The sequence below is a fragment of the Schistocerca gregaria genome, chromosome 1, assembly GCF_023897955.1.
Source record: "Schistocerca gregaria isolate iqSchGreg1 chromosome 1, iqSchGreg1.2, whole genome shotgun sequence".
Classification (NCBI taxonomy): Eukaryota; Metazoa; Arthropoda; class Insecta; order Orthoptera; family Acrididae; genus Schistocerca; species Schistocerca gregaria.
In genome coordinates this window covers 759,938,708-759,957,642 of record NC_064920.1, presented here as the reverse complement: position 1 = coordinate 759,957,642, position 18,935 = coordinate 759,938,708, and the positions used below count along the sequence as shown (strand labels likewise).

Here is an 18,935-nt window from a genome sequence, read left to right as displayed (position 1 = left end):
TCTCATTCTGGAAACATCCCCCAGGCGGTGGCTAAGCCATGTCTCCGCAATATCCTTTCTTTCAGGAGTGCTAGTTCTGCAAAGTTCGCAGGAGAGCTTCTGTAAAGTTTGGAAGGTAGGAGACGGATACTGGCAGAAGTAAAGCTGTGAGTACCAGGCGTGAGTTGTGCTTCGGTAGCTCAGATGGTAGAGCACTTGCCCGCAAAAGGCAAAGGTCCCGAGTTCGAGTCTCGGTCGGGCACACAGTTTTAATCTGCCAGGAAGTTTCATATCAGCGCACACTCCGCTGCAGAGCGAAAATCTCATTCTGGAAACATCCCCCAGGCTGTGGCTAAGCCATGTCTCCACAATAGCCTTTCTTTCAGGAGTGCTAGTTCTGCAAGGTTCGCAGGAGAGCTCCTGTAAAGTTTGGAAGGTAGGAGACGGATACTGGCAGAAGTAAAGCTGTGAGTACCGGGCGTGAGTCGTGCTTCGGTAGCTCAGATGGTAGAGCACTTGTCTGCGAAAGGCAAAGGTCCCGAGTTCGAGTCTCAGTCGGGCACACAGTTTTAATCTGCCAGGAAGTTTCAATCCAACCCAGTTCAAAAGTAATAGCAGTGTACATAGCTATAATACCAGGAGAAAGGATGATCTTAACTATGCAGGGTTAAATCTGACTTTGGCACAGAAAGGGGTAAATTATGCTGTCACAAAAGTCTTTGGTCACCTACCAAACAGCATCAAAAGCCTGATAGTCAACCAACATTTAAAAATAAATTAAAAGAATTGCTAGATGACAACTCCTTCTACTCATTGGCTGAATTTTTAGATATAAATTAAGGGAGGGAAAAAAACTAACATAAACATTAGTGTCATGCAATATTTTGTGTAATGTAATATCCTGTACAGACATCTTTCATTAACTTGACACGTTCCACATCATTACAAAGTGTCGTATTCATGATCAATGGAACAAGTATTAATCTAATCTAATCTCATAGATGTTGGTTCCCCCTTGTTTAGCTTAATTTCACTCCTGTGATATGATTTGACAATGTAACCTTCTGCTTCCTGTTATGAAGACTAGATTCCATATACACAAGTGGGACATCTTCTGTGGACCACATAATCACAGGATTTGTCAAGGTCATGGAATGTACCACTAGAATAATTTTTCTTGTTTAATTTAGTGTTTTTGGTGCAGCTGTGAGGAAGTAGTCATTGAATCTGGAGATTAATGAGCTCCATATGTTATTATTTTTGTTCTTGGGACTTAGTATTATTCAAATCAGTGTTTTTTTGTTTCATGGATAATAGTATTCAAAATTGTTTTAGTTCATTTTTGGAATGTTTTGGTTCTTGTGCACATTACAAGTTCTGCACTTATTTTTTGTCCTTTGAATTGAATTCCTAGCACAAGACACCTCAATCTCAGGAGTTACCAACACCTTGTCTTTGTTTTTGTTCAATTTTACCTTTGTTCCATTCTGGGAAAACAACACTTGATCGTCACTCTATACTTTTCTTTTATGGTACATATGTAATTAGTGAGTATATTTTTATTGTTATATATTATTGTTAATATTTGGGTATCTAGCCACATAATCTGACCTAAACAGATAACTGAGTGCATTAAAGTACCCACTACCAGGACATGGGGATGCACACTGGCCCTGGATCAAATCTGGCTCATGGATTAACAAAGGGGGACAATGCATCAGTCCCTTGTATGCAGCGATCTGACACCCACGGCTCTATGGAAGAATCTCCATAGCTTGCGGGTCGGAAAGGCAAAATCGGAAACTACTTTTCATGTGTCAGCTAACGAATTAAATGAATTCTTCTCTGCACCTCTGAATACCAGCACAGCTGATAATTACCGTCCACAAGAATCCCCAAACAGGATAACTAACAACGATACCTTCCATCTAAAACATGTAACAACAAATACGGCAAGAAAAGCAATAATGAGAATCTCTTCTGATGCAATAGGCGCAACGACAGTATCGGTATAACCATGATTAAGAATGTTGCCGATATCTTAGTACCTGTCTTAACTGACATATTTAATTTTTCCCTCGTGAACGGAATATACCCCACTGCATGGAAAAGAAGCATAATTCGACCCATCCCTAAGATGTGTCTCGGTCGGGCACACAGTTTTAACCTGCCAGGAAGTTTCATATCAGCGCACACTCCGCTGCAGAGTGAAAATCTCATTCTGGAAACATCCCCCAGGCGGTGGCTAAGCCATGTCTCCGCAATATCCTTTCTTTCAGGAGTGCTAGTTCTGCAAGGTTCGCAGGAGAGCTTCTGTAAAGTTTGGAAGGTAGGAGACGGATACTGGCAGAAGTAAAGCTGTGAGTACCGGGCATGAGTCGTGCTTCGGTAGCTCAAATGGTAGAGCACTTGCCCACGAAAGGCAAAGGTCCCGAATTCGAGTCTCGGTCCGGCACACAGTTTTAACCTGCCAGGAAGTTTCATATCAGTGCACACTCCACTGCAGAGTGAAAATCTCATTCTGGAAACATCCCCCAGGCTGTGGCTAAGCCATGTCTCCGCAATATCCTTTCTTTCAGGAGTGCTAGTTCTGCAAAGTTCGCAGGAGAGCTTCTGTAAAGTTTGGAAGGTAGGAGACGGATACTGGCAGAAGTAAAGCTGTGAGTACCAGGCGTGAGTTGTGCTTCGGTAGCTCAGATGGTAGAGCACTTGCCCGCAAAAGGCAAAGGTCCCGAGTTCGAGTCTCGGTCGGGCACACAGTTTTAATCTGCCAGGAAGTTTCATATCTGCGCACACTCCGCTGCAGAGCGAAAATCTCATTCTGGAAACATCCCCCAGGCTGTGGCTAAGCCATGTCTCCACAATAGCCTTTCTTTCAGGAGTGCTAGTTCTGCAAGGTTCGCAGGAGAGCTCCTGTAAAGTTTGGAAGGTAGGAGACGGATACTGGCAGAAGTAAAGCTGTGAGTACCGGGCGTGAGTCGTGCTTCGGTAGCTCAGATGGTAGAGCACTTGTCTGCGAAAGGCAAAGGTCCCGAGTTCGAGTCTCAGTCGGGCACACAGTTTTAATCTGCCAGGAAGTTTCAATCCAACCCAGTTCAAAAGTAATAGCAGTGTACATAGCTATAATACCAGGAGAAAGGATGATCTTAACTATGCAGGGTTAAATCTGACTTTGGCACAGAAAGGGGTAAATTATGCTGTCACAAAAGTCTTTGGTCACCTACCAAACAGCATCAAAAGCCTGATAGTCAACCAACATTTAAAAATAAATTAAAAGAATTGCTAGATGACAACTCCTTCTACTCATTGGCTGAATTTTTAGATATAAATTAAGGGAGGGAAAAAAACTAACATAAACATTAGTGTCATGCAATATTTTGTGTAATGTAATATCCTGTACAGACATCTTTCATTAACTTGACACGTTCCACATCATTACAAAGTGTCGTATTCATGATCAATGGAACAAGTATTAATCTAATCTAATCTCATAGATGTTGGTTCCCCCTTGTTTAGCTTAATTTCACTCCTGTGATATGATTTGACAATGTAACCTTCTGCTTCCTGTTATGAAGACTAGATTCCATATACACAAGTGGGACATCTTCTGTGGACCACATAATCACAGGATTTGTCAAGGTCATGGAATGTACCACTAGAATAATTTTTCTTGTTTAATTTAGTGTTTTTGGTGCAGCTGTGAGGAAGTAGTCATTGAATCTGGAGATTAATGAGCTCCATATGTTATTATTTTTGTTCTTGGGACTTAGTATTATTCAAATCAGTGTTTTTTTGTTTCATGGATAATAGTATTCAAAATTGTTTTAGTTCATTTTTGGAATGTTTTGGTTCTTGTGCACATTACAAGTTCTGCACTTATTTTTTGTCCTTTGAATTGAATTCCTAGCACAAGACACCTCAATCTCAGGAGTTACCAACACCTTGTCTTTGTTTTTGTTCAATTTTACCTTTGTTCCATTCTGGGAAAACAACACTTGATCGTCACTCTATACTTTTCTTTTATGGTACATATGTAATTAGTGAGTATATTTTTATTGTTATATATTATTGTTAATATTTGGGTATCTAGCCACATAATCTGACCTAAACAGATAACTGAGTGCATTAAAGTACCCACTACCAGGACATGGGGATGCACACTGGCCCTGGATCAAATCTGGCTCATGGATTAACAAAGGGGGACAATGCATCAGTCACTCTGTATGTGGTTTTTAGGCAGTTTTCCACATCCATCTAAGTAAATACTGGATTGGTTCCCACGTCCTGCCTCAGATACATGATGCACAAACACATTGAAAAATGATGTCACATTTGACCACACAATTAGACTAGACAAAGGCAGAAGGGATACATTGATATCTCCCCAGGGTGGTGTTGGTAGTGGCTTTGAAATGTGTTTGTGAGTGGCTGCTTCATCGTAATAATAGCATATATATGGGTATTGTCGATTCTCTATGACAACTGGATTATCCACTGATTGATACTTTTACATCTAAATCACTAAAGTTAGTTGGATACAAAAAAACACATTGCTAATGGCTATTGAACTATGTACTTCAGTCATCTTTAAAGGTTTACTACAGTAGTTACTCCAAAGCTGGACAACAGTTTTAGGTATTTTTGATCAGTAGTATCTGACAGAAAATCAACATCCATGTCTCCACAAACAATTATTCTAAAGTTATGTCTGTAGACCTTATTAAAACTGCCTCTACTGCTTTATGAAGTGCAAGATCTTTCCTTCTGAGGGCATGAAAACTAAATTGTGTGTTTTCCTGAAACATTACTGTTGCACAGCAACCAAAAAGATGTTCAACACAATATTCATTAAACTGAAGGACCTGATAGTGACCTCCCTCCATTTCCTCCATCGTGGCTTCATATTAGAACAAAATTAGCTTGTAGCCATCAAATTCCGTCTACTCGATTTCAATTTCAATGAGATGTTCTTATAAGCACAATGCATCTGTTGGCATTCCACCTGTTGTTTTATCTTTCTATATGAATATTACAGGTTCATCGTCTTTATTATTATTTATATTATTTATTAATGAGGCTCCTGATGTTATCATGGAAGATACAAAATGTATGTTCATTAATATCCATATTTTTGTTCAAGTTGCAGTATTTAGTTTTACTGATACATGGTTCAACTGTAACTATTTTTATTCTACAGTTCTGTATTTCAGGCAATTTTACCCTAAAGTAAAGTAAATGTAGCGAACCTACCAGATATGATGAACACTATTTCGATCAGACTGGATATATCTGGTAGTCAGCAGTGAAAGTAGCACCTTATCATAAGCATTCCAATGCAAGATGATGTGACGTAATGACAATCAATATATTAAATATATTAAATATATTAAATATAAGGTTCATTCAAATGAAACATGGTCAGTGCGTCTACCTTTGCCTTACACATAAGGTGGCACCACGTAACTGTGGGTATGGTGGCACCATGTATTGGCAGAGAGACTGATGCGTGCACACCATTTGATGCGTAGTGCCAGTGTGGTTTCACACTGAAAAGAAGGTGGTCACACAAGTTATCGTCCACAACCAAACATGCAGGCAAGTAAGCAGGAACAATGAGAAGTGATTCGTTTTCTGGTGGTGGAGGGAGTTGGAAGTCATGAAATGTATTGAAAGATGAAGGCTGTGTACGGTGAGTGCAGTCTGAGCTGTTCAAATGTTGTGGAATGGCGCAAATGATTCCTTGAGGGGTGCGAGTCATTAGAAGACAGTGCTCATCCAAGACAGGCTCATCGTGTCATCACACCACAAATGGTTGCGGAAGTGAATGCTTTAGTTTTGGACAACTGCAGAATCACTGTGGATGAAATTAACTGGCTACTGGGTATGGTGTGAGCCCCACCCACACCATAATGCATCAACAATTGAACTTTCGAAAAATCTGTGCGCCGTGTATTCCCCACCAACTGACCTCCGAACAGTGCAGTACTCGAATGGCGCTGTCTTTGAGTCAACTGCAATGTTATCATGAGGAGGAATATAGCTTTCTGTAGTGTATTGTCAAAGGTGATGAAGCATGGAGTCACCATTTTGAACTGGAAAGCTAGCATCACATCAAGCAGTGAAAATATGTGACTTCACCACCTCCAAAGAAATCAAAAGACACACACACCAGTTCTGGTAAGGGAATGATGGCCTTTTTTTACCACAAGGGCCCACTGTTTGCCATGTTCCTGGAATGGGGAACCACCATCAACGCCCAGCATTATCAAGCCACTTTACAGAACCTTAGACAAGCCATCAAGTCAAAACTCCGAGGCATGTTGTCCAACGGCATTATCCTCCTGCATGATAATGGCCACCCACACAGGGCCAATTCGGTGAAAACAACATTGCAGCAGTTTCAGAGGAAAATGCTGCAACATCCACTGTACAGTCCTGAACTTTCACCATATGACTTTCATATGTTTGGACCTCTAACACAAGCTATTTGCAGACATCGATTCACAACAGGGAATGATGTGTGTCACTGGATCCAGGCCTGGATCCGACAGCAGCCTACTAGCTTCTTCAAGAATGGAATCGACCAGCTAGTGCCACAACGAGGTAAATGTGCCAACAGTTTTGGTGACTATTTTTGAGTATGTGTACAGTGTATAACTACATTTTTGAGTTAGTAAAATCATTACCGTTACTTTACATTAGTGACCGGGTTTCATTTAAATGCCCCTTACACATCTGTGTGCAAATGCCCCTTACACATCTGTGTGCAAATGTCTCCTGAGTGATTTTCCAAGCTCTGTATTAACATGTTTAATAAAATGCTTTATCTGGAGTTTATCACACTAATACTAAACTTAAGTCTGTCCGAACAGGCCAGATATGATTCTCATATTGTTGTGAGATGTGTTTACAACAATGTATCTGTATTCCCTACAAACATTACATGATTTTTGATGCCAAAGGGCCATCTCATGGGGGAAATTGACAAGCTCTACAATTTGCTTCAAAATACAAATTACCTTATAATTATCACCCAAAGATTTGTGCACCATTATGTCATTTCCATCTCATGATCATTATATAGCAGTCAACACCACCTTGATCTTCTCAACATTTCAAAAGCTATTGATCATTGGTTAAGCCTAACACAATATAAATTTGCACACAACAAACTAATAAACACAAACATTAATAATGAAAGGAATATAGATAACATCACACAGTATAGTTGAGATATTGAGCTGTCAAAAGGTACATAAACAAGACAGAATGTTGCTAAGCCTTCTGGTGAAGTCTTCAGAGTAGTCGGAATACACACACACACACACACACACACACACACACACACACACACACACACACACACACACACACCTGCACAGGTACATTGTGACAGCTCTGCAGTTGGAATGAAATTTAGAAACATAGCTCATGATGTTCAAAAACAGTATGTATTATTTTAATGTTATTACAAAATTAACAAAAAATGTGATGTTGCTAATATTATTTACATTAGGTGCATCTTATGAGCTATGGTTACTAAAGAAATACCAACCCACAATGTCTTCCCATGACTTCCATAATAAACGTCCGCTGATGTGAGTAGGCTGTTGACATAATGGCATCAATAGCTTCAATGATACGATGCAGAGCTGAATCTGTTCCAATTGTCATGTCAGTTCCACAAAAATCATTATCAATGGATCCAACTAATCCAACAATTCTAAGAGTAGCATATGCCTGCTGTGCATTTTTTGTAATACGCCCTGGAACAAAGTATTTCAATAAGGCTTCTGTTAATGTATCTGACATGTAAAACAAATATTTTTAAAATGACATAATATTACAGTTCAGTGTCAGTCTTTATGTAATATTTCATCATCTCTCTGAGCTGTATGATGTTATGACTAAGTAAGACCCACATGCTAAGGTTCAGTTTAGGTAATCACTGTGAGAGATCAGTCTGTCCCCTCACTTTAATAACGCAGCATCAGTCTGTTCATTTCATGATTTTTGAGTTGTATACTTTCAATTTGTCCATTTACATTTTATTTGACCCAATTTTGGGTGTACAAAAAGTATGCATGACTCTACCACATCATCTCATGTCATAATTTTATTCAAAGATCTATAAACTTGTTTTCTCACTTTTTTTTTTAAGTCGTCAATCTTCTCACTGGTTTGATGTGGCCCACCACAAATTCGTCTCCTGTGCCAACCTCTTCATATCAGAATAGCAAATGCAAACTATGTCCTCAGTTATTTGCAGGATGTATTCCAATTTTTGTCTTTGCCTACAGTTTTTACCCCGCTGGCCACTGTGGCCGAGCAGTTCTAGGCACTTCAGCCTGGAACAGCACGACTGCTGCGGTCGCAGGTTCAAATCCAGCCTCGGCCATGGATGTGTGTGATGTCATCAGGTTAGTTAGGTTTAAGTAGTTGTAAGTTCTAGGGGACTGATGACCTCAGATGTTAAGTCCCATAGCTCTCAGAGACACTTGAACCATTTGAGTTTTTACCCTGTAAGCTCCCTCTAGTACTAGGAAAGTTACTCCCTGATGTCTTAACAGGTGTCCTATCATTCTGCCTTTTCTTCTTGTCACTGTTTTCCATATGTTCCCTTGCTCACTGAATCTGCGGAGAACCTCTTCATTCCCTACCTCACTGTCCACCTTATTTTTAACCTTCTTCTGTAGCACCACATCTCAAATGCTTCTTTTTTTCTGTTCTGGTTTTCCCACAGTCCATGTTCCATTCCAAATATACATCCTCAAAAATTTCATCCACAAATCAATGCCTGTGTTTGATACTAACAGACTTCTGTTGGTCAGGAATGGCCTTTTTGCCAATGCCACTCTGTGTTTTACGTCTTCTTTGCTCTGTCTGTCAAGAGTTATTTTGCTGCCCATGTAGCAGAATTCCTAACTTTGTCTAATTTGTGATCTCAAAATCTCACACTAAGTTTCTCATTGTCCTCACTTCTGCTACTCCTCATTACTTTCTCCTTTCTTTGATTTACTCTCAAACCATATTCTGAACTCATTAGAAGTTTGATTCAACAGATCCCATAATTCTTCTTAACTTTCACTGAGGATAGTAATATCATCAACAAATTCGATCACTGACATCCCTTCCCTCTGATTTTTAATCCCCATACTTGAATATTTTTTCATTTCTGTCATTGCTTCTGTGATGTATAGTTTGAACAGCAGGGATGAAAGACTACATCTCTGTCTTACATCCTTCTCAATCTGAGCACTTTGTTCTTGGTCTCACACTCTTCGTTATTGTACATATTACATATTACCCGTATTTCCCTAAAGCTTACCTCTATTTTTCTCTGAATTTCAAACATCTTGTGCCATTTGACATTTTTGAACACCTTTTTCAGGTCCTTCTGCCTTACCAAGGAGCCACTGGCTCTGAAAGCTTGCCTAATTATAACTTTATTTTGGATGTGTGTTTTGCCACCACTTGGTGAGTACATTTTTTATCTATCCAATTAAATTATTTTTGTCAAACATTGTTTTCAATGTTTTTTATTTATTTCTGTAACAGATGAATAGAAGAAAGCTGGAATACCGTAGTTCTGCCTCAACTGACAGCCCTGTCACATACCAAGTGCTGCTGCAGTGGCAGACTCATGAACTACAGAAGCAGTGTGAAATAAATATATTTATTGCTGCTACCAATCCTTCACGACAAGATACATGGATATTTGTAGATGTATGTATGAGCTGATTAGCACAGAACCTTTTTTATTCTTCTGGACCAGTGTTTGCTGCAAAGGGCAATTGGTACCTCAGCTGCCTAACAATTTTCCAGACTTAGAATCAACAACTGTAAATATAACCAAGGAGTTACATTCTGAATCGTGCAGCTGATGCACATGCTATGGAATTAAATAGGGACATAACACAAACTCGAGATACTAATGTCAGTTTTTATATTTTAGAACCAAATAAGATAAAAGTAAGGTGGACATTTCACAGCTTTGCAGGAGAGCAGTAAGAATTCATGTGAAATAAAGATACAATCAGATTTTGACTTAGTTATACACACACCTCCTTTGTCGGATGTAGTTAAATAACCTATATGGGCAAGATTATTGAAATTTGACACACATTTTCAACTTCAGTCGTGGAACATATACATGACAGAACTTTGCCTACAATTTGAAAATGGTAACTCAGATTTTAGTTGTCCTTTGACTTGTATTATCTATTTCTCAGAAGTGTCTCGTGTTTGCATGAGATTATGTACTGATGTCTTCATATAAATAGGTATAAATGATTTAGAATTAACATTCAGTAAACTAATTACCCACAAGAAAGATGAAAAAGACACTGGTATGCCAAATACTAACTTTAAATATTTATGAAAGATTAAATGAAGATAAAAAGGTAGATTTGAAATTAAAGGCAGATAGACTCACGCATATATAAAGTAAGCTGAGGTGTTTGGGCCAATTGATGTATCTGGGATAACGTTTTTGGTGCTCTTTTCAACACCATAGGGCACATAGAAATGATGGTTAAGTGTCAATGACCTTGGGGGAGATCTTGATCTGTGTGAACTATTCAGAGTGACACCTTCAAGGCTTCAGTTGTCCATTATATTATTTCCTATTTAGATTTTTTTATAGAATGGTCTCTTCCTCTCCTACTATTCTATCTTCTTTAAATTATATTTCCTTTCACTATCCTCTCTACAACGATCACATAATAGGGCACTTGCTTTTGTATGGAATATTAGAAATTCATGCATGTTTGACTATAACAGATACTACGAGTTTATTGTGTAATATTTTATGGATGAAATTTTCTGCAAAATTTCTGACAACACCTACATAACTATAATCTGAGTGTTGTAGCACTTCTAAGATATCACAACCGAAAGATGCAATGTTTCTTGTTACTACAACACCTGAACAAAGATGTGTCATCTAAATATGAATGTTCTTTTGAAGTTAACTGCATGAACGCTGGATATAAGCATCATGATGTTGAAGAGGGGGGAAAAGGAAGGGTAAAAGGTACATTGACATAGTAGCTGAATGATGAGCTACCATGCAGGTGAGCCCCACACAAATTAAAGAGCCACAACAGCCTGATACATTTACAATAAGCAAATTAAGTTTTGGTCATTTTGAATGGAACACAGAACAGTATTTTTAAGAGAGAGCATACGAGATGGCTCAGTAATCAGTTACGCATTCTAAGTCGAGTAGGTGAGTCATACACAATATTAAACAGAATGCAGTACTCTTCATACACATGTGGTTCAATGAATAGAATGATGTACCAATAGGAGGACTTACACCTAAAGGGAGGACAATGGAGTTCAATATATATTGGGACACTATTACTGTGATAATTGGATGGTTGTTAGGAGTTGGCCTTCTCAAGAAGGTGATGTAGCTGATAGTTTGTATAGAAGTAGAATACTGTTGGTTTCAAAGCTTACTTCAAATTGCAAAATACAGCAATCTACTTAAACTGTAGTGATGTAGCGTATGAATAAGTGAATAATAATGACACAGTGTCTGAGCTCTTTATGCTGTTCATTATACACTGAAGTGCCAAAGAAACTGGTATAGGCATGCATATTCAGATACAGAGATATGTAAGCAGGCAGAATACAGTGCTGCAGTCAGAATGCCTATATAAGACAACAAGTGCCTGGCACAGTTGTTAGTTCGGTTACTGCTGCTATAATGACAGGTTATCAAGATTTAAGTGAGTCTGAACGTAGTGTTACAGTTTACAAACGAGCAATGGGACACAGCATCTCTGAGGTAGTGCCGAAGTGGGGACTTTTCCATATGACCATTTCAAGAGTGTATCTTGAATATCAGGAATCTGGTAAAACATAAATCTCTGATATCATTGCAGCTGAAAAAGGATCCTGCAAGAACAGGACCAACAATGACTGAAGAAAATCATTCAACGTGGCAGAAATGAAACCCTTCTGCAAATTGCTGCAGATTTCAATGCTGGGCCATGAAGAAGTGTCAGCATGTGAACCATTCAATGAAACATCATCGATAATGGGCTTCAGAGCCGAAGGACCACTCGTGTACCCTTGATGACTGCATGATACAAAGCTTTACACCTCACCTGGGCCCATCAACACTGACATTGGACTGCTGATGACTGGAAACATCTTGCCTGCTTGGACGAGTCTTGTTTCAAATTGTATGGAGAGGACAGACATGGAGACAACCTCATGAATCCATGGACCCTGCATGTCAGCAGGGACTGTTCAAGCTGTTGGAGGCTCTGTAATGGTAGGGGGCATGTGGAGTTGGAGTGATCTGGGACCCCTAATACGTCTAGATATGACACTGACAGGTGACACGTACGTAAGCATCCTGTCGTATCACCTACATCCATTGTGCATTCTGATGGTCTAGGGCAATTCCAGCAGGACAATGTGACACACCACACATCCAGAATTGCTACATAGTGGCTCCAAGAAAACTCTTCTGAGTTTAAACACTTCTGCTGGCCACCAAACTCCCCAGACATGAACATTATTGCGCATATCCGGGATGCATTGCAACATGCTTTTCAGAAGTGATCTCCACCCCCTCATACTCTTACGGATTTATGAACTGTCCAGCAGGATTCATGGTGTCAATTCCCTCCAGCACTACTTCAGACATTAGTCAAGTCCATTCCACATCAAGTTATGGCACTTCTGCGTGCTCATGGGGGCCTTACACAATATTAGGCAGGTGTACCAGTTTCTATAGCTCTTCAGTGTACATGTAATAATGAATAATGGAAAGTGTGAGGTAAGGCAATAAATGGTCTTTAGTTACTTGACAAATGTAGCACCTACTGCTTGCTGGTGATGAACAAGGAATAAGAAAAATTTACCTGGAGAAGTATGTAAGATCTATTGAGTATCTTGTCAACTACATTGATTCATTGACTCAACATATACCTAATAAAAAATTTACCTAGAAAAGCATGTAAGGTCTATTGAGATATCTGGCCAAGTATAAGAGGTATTGGGTATATGCCATGACTCAAGATGTATGCATATTAACCACATATACCTTAGCATGTTTTGCAAAGGTTTTGTAAACGTCTCTAAGGGATGGTAGTAATACTGTTTGCTATGAGTTTTATACAAAAGGATTTATGCTATTTACAATCTACTAAGTTTCGTGGCTGGGGCTGTACAAATTTCTTAGCAAAGGTTATCTTTACTTAGTATAAATATGTTAGCTCATTTTTCACACTGAATTAGTGAAAAATTAATAGTCTGAGCAAGAGAATTTAATAATGTGATATAGGTGTAGCTGAATGAAAGAGGAGCAAGTTTTTAAAATGCATAATGTCCACTTGTGGACATGAGTTTTAATATGAAATCAAACAATGGAAATTCCAGTTTGGAATAACGACAATACAAGGAATAGAATAAATTGCTACTCAGCATAAAGGTGACCCACTGAGTTGCCGACAGTCACAACAAAAAGACTGATTCACATGCAGCTATCAGCCAAAGCCTTCTTCAGCAAAGAAAACATACACTAAAGCAAGCACACCTCATGCACACTGACCGCCGCCACTGGCAGCTCCGACCCGGAATGCATTCCAAATTGGAACTGCTGGTGGTGGGGCCCAAGTGTGCATTACGTGTGCTTGCTTGCGTGAATGTGTGTGTGTGTGTGTTTTCTTTGCTGGAGAAGGCTTTGGCCAATAGCTGCATGTGTACCAGTCTTTTCATTGTGGCTGTCTGCAGCTCAATGAGTCGTCTTTAGGGTGAGTAGCAATCTATCCTATTTCTTATATTGTTTATATAAAATCATGTCTTTTATGGCTCACTCTAGGCCTCCCTGTAATCAGATCATGTCAAAACACATTTTAAAATCTTCAAAAAGTTGGCTGTAAGCTTACTGGCTGCTTCCTGACTAGTGGACCAACTGCATGTTCACTGTGATCGTAACAGTAGCAACGTGATGTGCAAGCACACAACCTAGGATAATTTTCATTAGATTACATATAAGGGTTGATCATGTGCTATTGCCTTTTGCCCCAAATAATTATGCATTGAGATGGTTTAACATATTAATCAGCAGAATTTTACAAAATTAGGCAAATGTTTTCAAATATATTAAATCAAATTTTTGCAAAATAGATGAGGTAATATCATGAAGGATAAATAATGTAACAGTGCATTGGTTTAACTTTTAACTTTACTTGCAAGTAATGAATTAAAGCAAACAAGTACAATAAGGTGGCCATAAATTTCTAAGCAAAACTGTAGCAGATAAATGAATCACTGTATATTGCAGAGCAAAGCAAGCAGAGAATCAAATAAAATTTCTGAACATTAAGACTGGTCAGAGTTTGTAGCACATGTACAATTTTCAACATTTCACAGTTTTCTGTGTTCCAGTGAAACTCATTTAAAAGTACCTCTGCTGTTCCAACACCAAAGATCTGAACCCCATCTTCACTTTTAAATGACAGCTACAAAAGACCAACTATTGTAGTCAATTTCATTACTTTTCTTCATCTACCTTATCAAAATACACTGTTCTTCATACATTATAAATTTTAATATACATATTCTTAGATCTAAACAAAATAGAAAGAAACTTCCACATGGGAAAAATATATTAAAAACAAAGATTCCAAGACTTACCAAGCGGGAAAGCGCCGGCAGACAGGCACATGAACATAACACACAAACACACACACAGAATTACTAGCTTTCGCAACCGATGGTTGCTTCTTCAGGAAGGAGAGGGAAAGACGAAAGGATGTGGGTTTTAAGGGAGAGGGTAAGGAGTCATTCCAATCCCGGGAGCGGAAAGACTTCCCTTAGGGGAAAAAAAGGACAGGTGTACACTCGCACACACACACACACACACACACACACACACACACACACATATCCATCCGCACATACACAGACACAAGCAGACATATTTAAAGGCAAAGAGTAAGGGCAGAGATGTCAGTCGAGGCGCAAGTACAGAGGCAAAGAAGTTGTTGAAAGACAGGTGAGGTATGAGTGGCGGCAACTTGAAATTAGTGGAGATTGAGGCCTGGTGGATAACGGGAAGAGAGGATATATTGAAGGGCAAGTTCCCATCTCCGGAGTTCGGATAGGTTGGTGTTGGTGGGAAGTATCCAGATAACTCGGACGGTGTAACACTGTGCCAAGATGTGCTGGCCGTGCATCAAGGCATGTTTAGCCACAGGGTGATCCTCATTACCAACAAACACTGTCTGCCTGTGTCCATTCATGCGAATGGACAGTTTGTTGCTGGTCATTCCCACATAGAAAGCGTCACAGTGCAGGCAGGTCAATTGGTAAATCACGTGGGTGCTTTCACACGTGGCTCTCCCTTTGATCGTGTACACCTTCTGGGTTACAGGACTGGAGTAGGTGGTGGTGGGAGGGTGCATAAGACAGGTTTTACACCGGGGGCGGTTGCAAGGGTAGGAGCCAGAGGGTAGGGAAGGTGGTTTGATGAAGGATGGGAGACTGCATGTAATCAAAGACACCAACCACTTTCTCGAACACCTGGAATCCGTACCCAGTCTGTTACCCCCGGAAACCATCCTTGTAACCATTGATGCCACTTCCCTATACACGAATATCCCGCACGTCCAGGGCCTCGCTGCAATGGAGCACTTCCTTTCACGCCGATCACCTGCCACCCTACCTAAAATCTCTTTCCTCGTCACCTTAGCCAGCTTCATCCTGACCCACAACTTCTTCACTTTTGAAGGCCAGACATACCAACAATTAAAGGGAACAGCCATGGGTACCAGGATGGCCCCCTCGTATGCCAACCTATTTATGGGTCGCTTAGAGGAAGCCTTCTTGGTTACCCAAGCCTGCCAACCCAAAGTTTGGTACAGATTTATTGATGACATCTTCATGATCTGGACTCACAGTGAAGAACAACGCCAGAATTTCCTCTCCAACCTCAACTCCTTTGGTTCAATCAGATTCACCTGGTCCTACTCCAAATCCCATGCCACTTTCCTAGACGTTGACCTCCATCTGTCCAATGGCCAGCTTCACACATCCGTCCACATCAAACCCACCAACAAGCAACAGTACCTCCATTATGACAGCTGTCACCCATTCCATATCAAACGGTCCCTTCCCTACAGCCTAGGCCTTCGTGGCAAACGAATCTGCTCCAGTCCTCAATCCCTCGACCAATACACCAACAACCTGAAAACAGCTTTCGCATCCCGCAACTACCCTCCCAACCTGGTACAAAAGCAGATAACCAGAGCCACTTCCTCATCCCCTCAAACCCAGAACCTCTCACAGAAGAACCCCAAAAGTGACCCACTTGTGACAGAATACTTCCCGGGACTGGATCAGACCTTGAATGTGGCTCTCCAGCAGGGATACGACTTCCTAAAATCCTGCCCCGAAATGAGATCCATCCTTCATGAAATCCTCCCCACTCCACCAAGAGTGTCTTTCTGCCGTAAACCTAACCTACGTAACCTCTTGGTGCATCCCTATGAAATCCCCAAACCACCTTCCCTACCCTCTGGCTCCTACCCTTGCAACCGCCCCCGATGTAAAACCTGTCCTATGCACCCTCCCACCACCACCTACTCCAGTCCTGTAACCCGGAAGGTGTACACGATCAAAGGGAGAGCCACGTGTGAAAGCACCCACGTGATTTACCAACTGACCTGCCTGCAGTGTGACGCTTTCTATGTGGGAATGACCAGCAACAAACTGTCCATTCGCATGAATGGACACAGGCAGACAGTGTTTGTTGGTAATGAGGATCACCCTGTGGCTAAACATGCCTTGATGCACGGCCAGCACATCTTGGCACAGTGTTACACCGTCCGAGTTATCTGGATACTTCCCACCAACACCAACCTATCCGAACTCCGGAGATGGGAACTCGCCCTTCAGTATATCCTCTCTTCTCGATATCCACCAGGCCTCAACCTCCGCTAATTTCAAGTTGCCGCCGCTCATACCTCACCTGTCTTTCAACAACTTCTTTGCCTCTGTACTTCCGCCTCGACTGACATCTCTGCCCTTACTCTTTGCCTAAATATGTCTGCTTGTGTCTGTGTATGTTCGGATGGATATGTGTGCGTGTGTGTGTGTGCGCGAGTGTACACCTTTCCTTTTTTTCCCCCTAAGGGAAGTCTTTCCGCTCCCAGGACTGGAATGACTCCTTACCCTATCCCTTAAAACCCACATCCTTTCGTCTTTCCCTCTCCTTCCTGAAGAAGCAACCATCGGTTGCGAAAGCTAGTAATTCTGTGTGTGTGTTTGTGTGTTTTGTTCATGTGCCTGTCTGCCGGCGCTTTCCCGCTTGGTAAGTCTTGGAATCTTTGTTTTTAATATATTCTTAGATCTACTTATTTGTACATCTTATTCCATAACTACTTGTCCTTTTAATTTATTATTTTTTTCTATTCCTGTTTTAAAAGGAAATCTCTCAAGCTAGTCAAATACATGTCCATATTCCACTTGTTGCTGTGGCACTACTAGATTCAAAGAGCATTTCTTAATATTTTTAGAAACATAACAAATAGTATTTACATAAATTATTACATTTTAATTTCTATTACAATATCAACATGCCGACACTAAGGAAATGTGTGTGCTGAATTGTCTTATCACAGTTCCATCAAAAATATAAATAATTTAACAGTTTGTTTTCATGCATATCACACAACAGGCTAGCCCATCATGTAATTCAGGTCACGAACCATTTCCTGGTGTACTGTATGTGTTAAGATGTCTGCTAATGGTTATTATGCTTCATATATACACAAATATTTAAACAATAGTGACCACTAATATGATATTGTATAAATATATTAATAAGTAATGTTTAGCGATTCTGCTAAGTCCAGTAATGTCCTATATTTTCTATACCACAACAATAGGCAGTCCTGGCCATTTTAGTATATTTATGATACTGTTAATCCGCCACACTGGCTTTCACCTCCTTATTGCACCCAAAAGAACAGCCATGCTGCTAGTTTTGTGACATACCCCCACTTTGTGTCAATTTTGCACACATTTGACACAAAGCAGCACCAAGACTCTTCAGTATAATTACAGTTTATTACTTATTTATTGGCCCACAGTTGTGTGTACTCAAACTGACTTTGGTTGACACTTCACTGCTTGAAGGTGCCTGTCAATTGCAGTCTTTGTTTTTTTAGTCAGCATCAGGCACACGATTCACCAAATTCTATCAGCACATCTGCAATCACGTGCCCTCATCGCCAGCCAAACCATCTATCAAATACAAATGAATACATATAAAATATTGCCTAGAAATGCAGACCCATGATTCACAGTAGTTAAGCTATCCAAACCCATATCCATTGTGATCAACTCTCAAATATGGCTTATACAAGCATAACAAATGCACATTTATGAAATACAAACATGGTGGTGGTGGTGGTGGTGGTTAGTGTTTAACGTCCCATTGACAACAAGGTCATTAGAGACGGAGTGCAAGCTCAGGTTAGGGAAGGATTGGGAAGGAAATCGGCCATGCCCTTTCAAAGGAACCATCCCGGCATTTGCCTGAAACGATTTAGGGAAATCACGGAAAACCTAAATCAGGATGGCCGGAGACGGGATTGAACCGTCGTCCTCCCAATGCGAGTCCAGTGTGCTAACCACTGAACCACCTCGTTCAGTTACAAACATGAAATAAACAAATATACCCAATGTCACCCTATCTAATCATAAAATGTTCCCAAGTCAGTAACTCTTTCACAGTATCTGTACAACTATATCTATTCAAGTATGTAAGTATACCCCAAATACTTCTATACATTCACATACAGTTCCTTACATAATACTTCACAATATCTTAGAACACTCTTTTCTACCATTTCTGTGGATAATTTGCCCACTTTTAAATGATCACATTGTACCATCGAGGATTCGAATATACCCATACTAAAACA

General features: G+C 40.2%; 1 protein-coding gene across 1 annotated transcript in view; it reads right to left on the bottom strand.

Annotated features, from left to right (window-relative positions):
• The window catches only part of LOC126267969 (ATP-dependent 6-phosphofructokinase-like), a 368,583-nt gene that overhangs the window by 274,092 nt on the left and 75,556 nt on the right, over positions 1-18,935 (bottom strand). Inside the window, exon 4 of the mRNA XM_049973318.1 lies at positions 7,535-7,745. Coding sequence (XP_049829275.1) covers positions 7,535-7,745 — 211 coding nt within the window. The remainder of the gene's footprint in view (positions 1-7,534; positions 7,746-18,935) is intronic.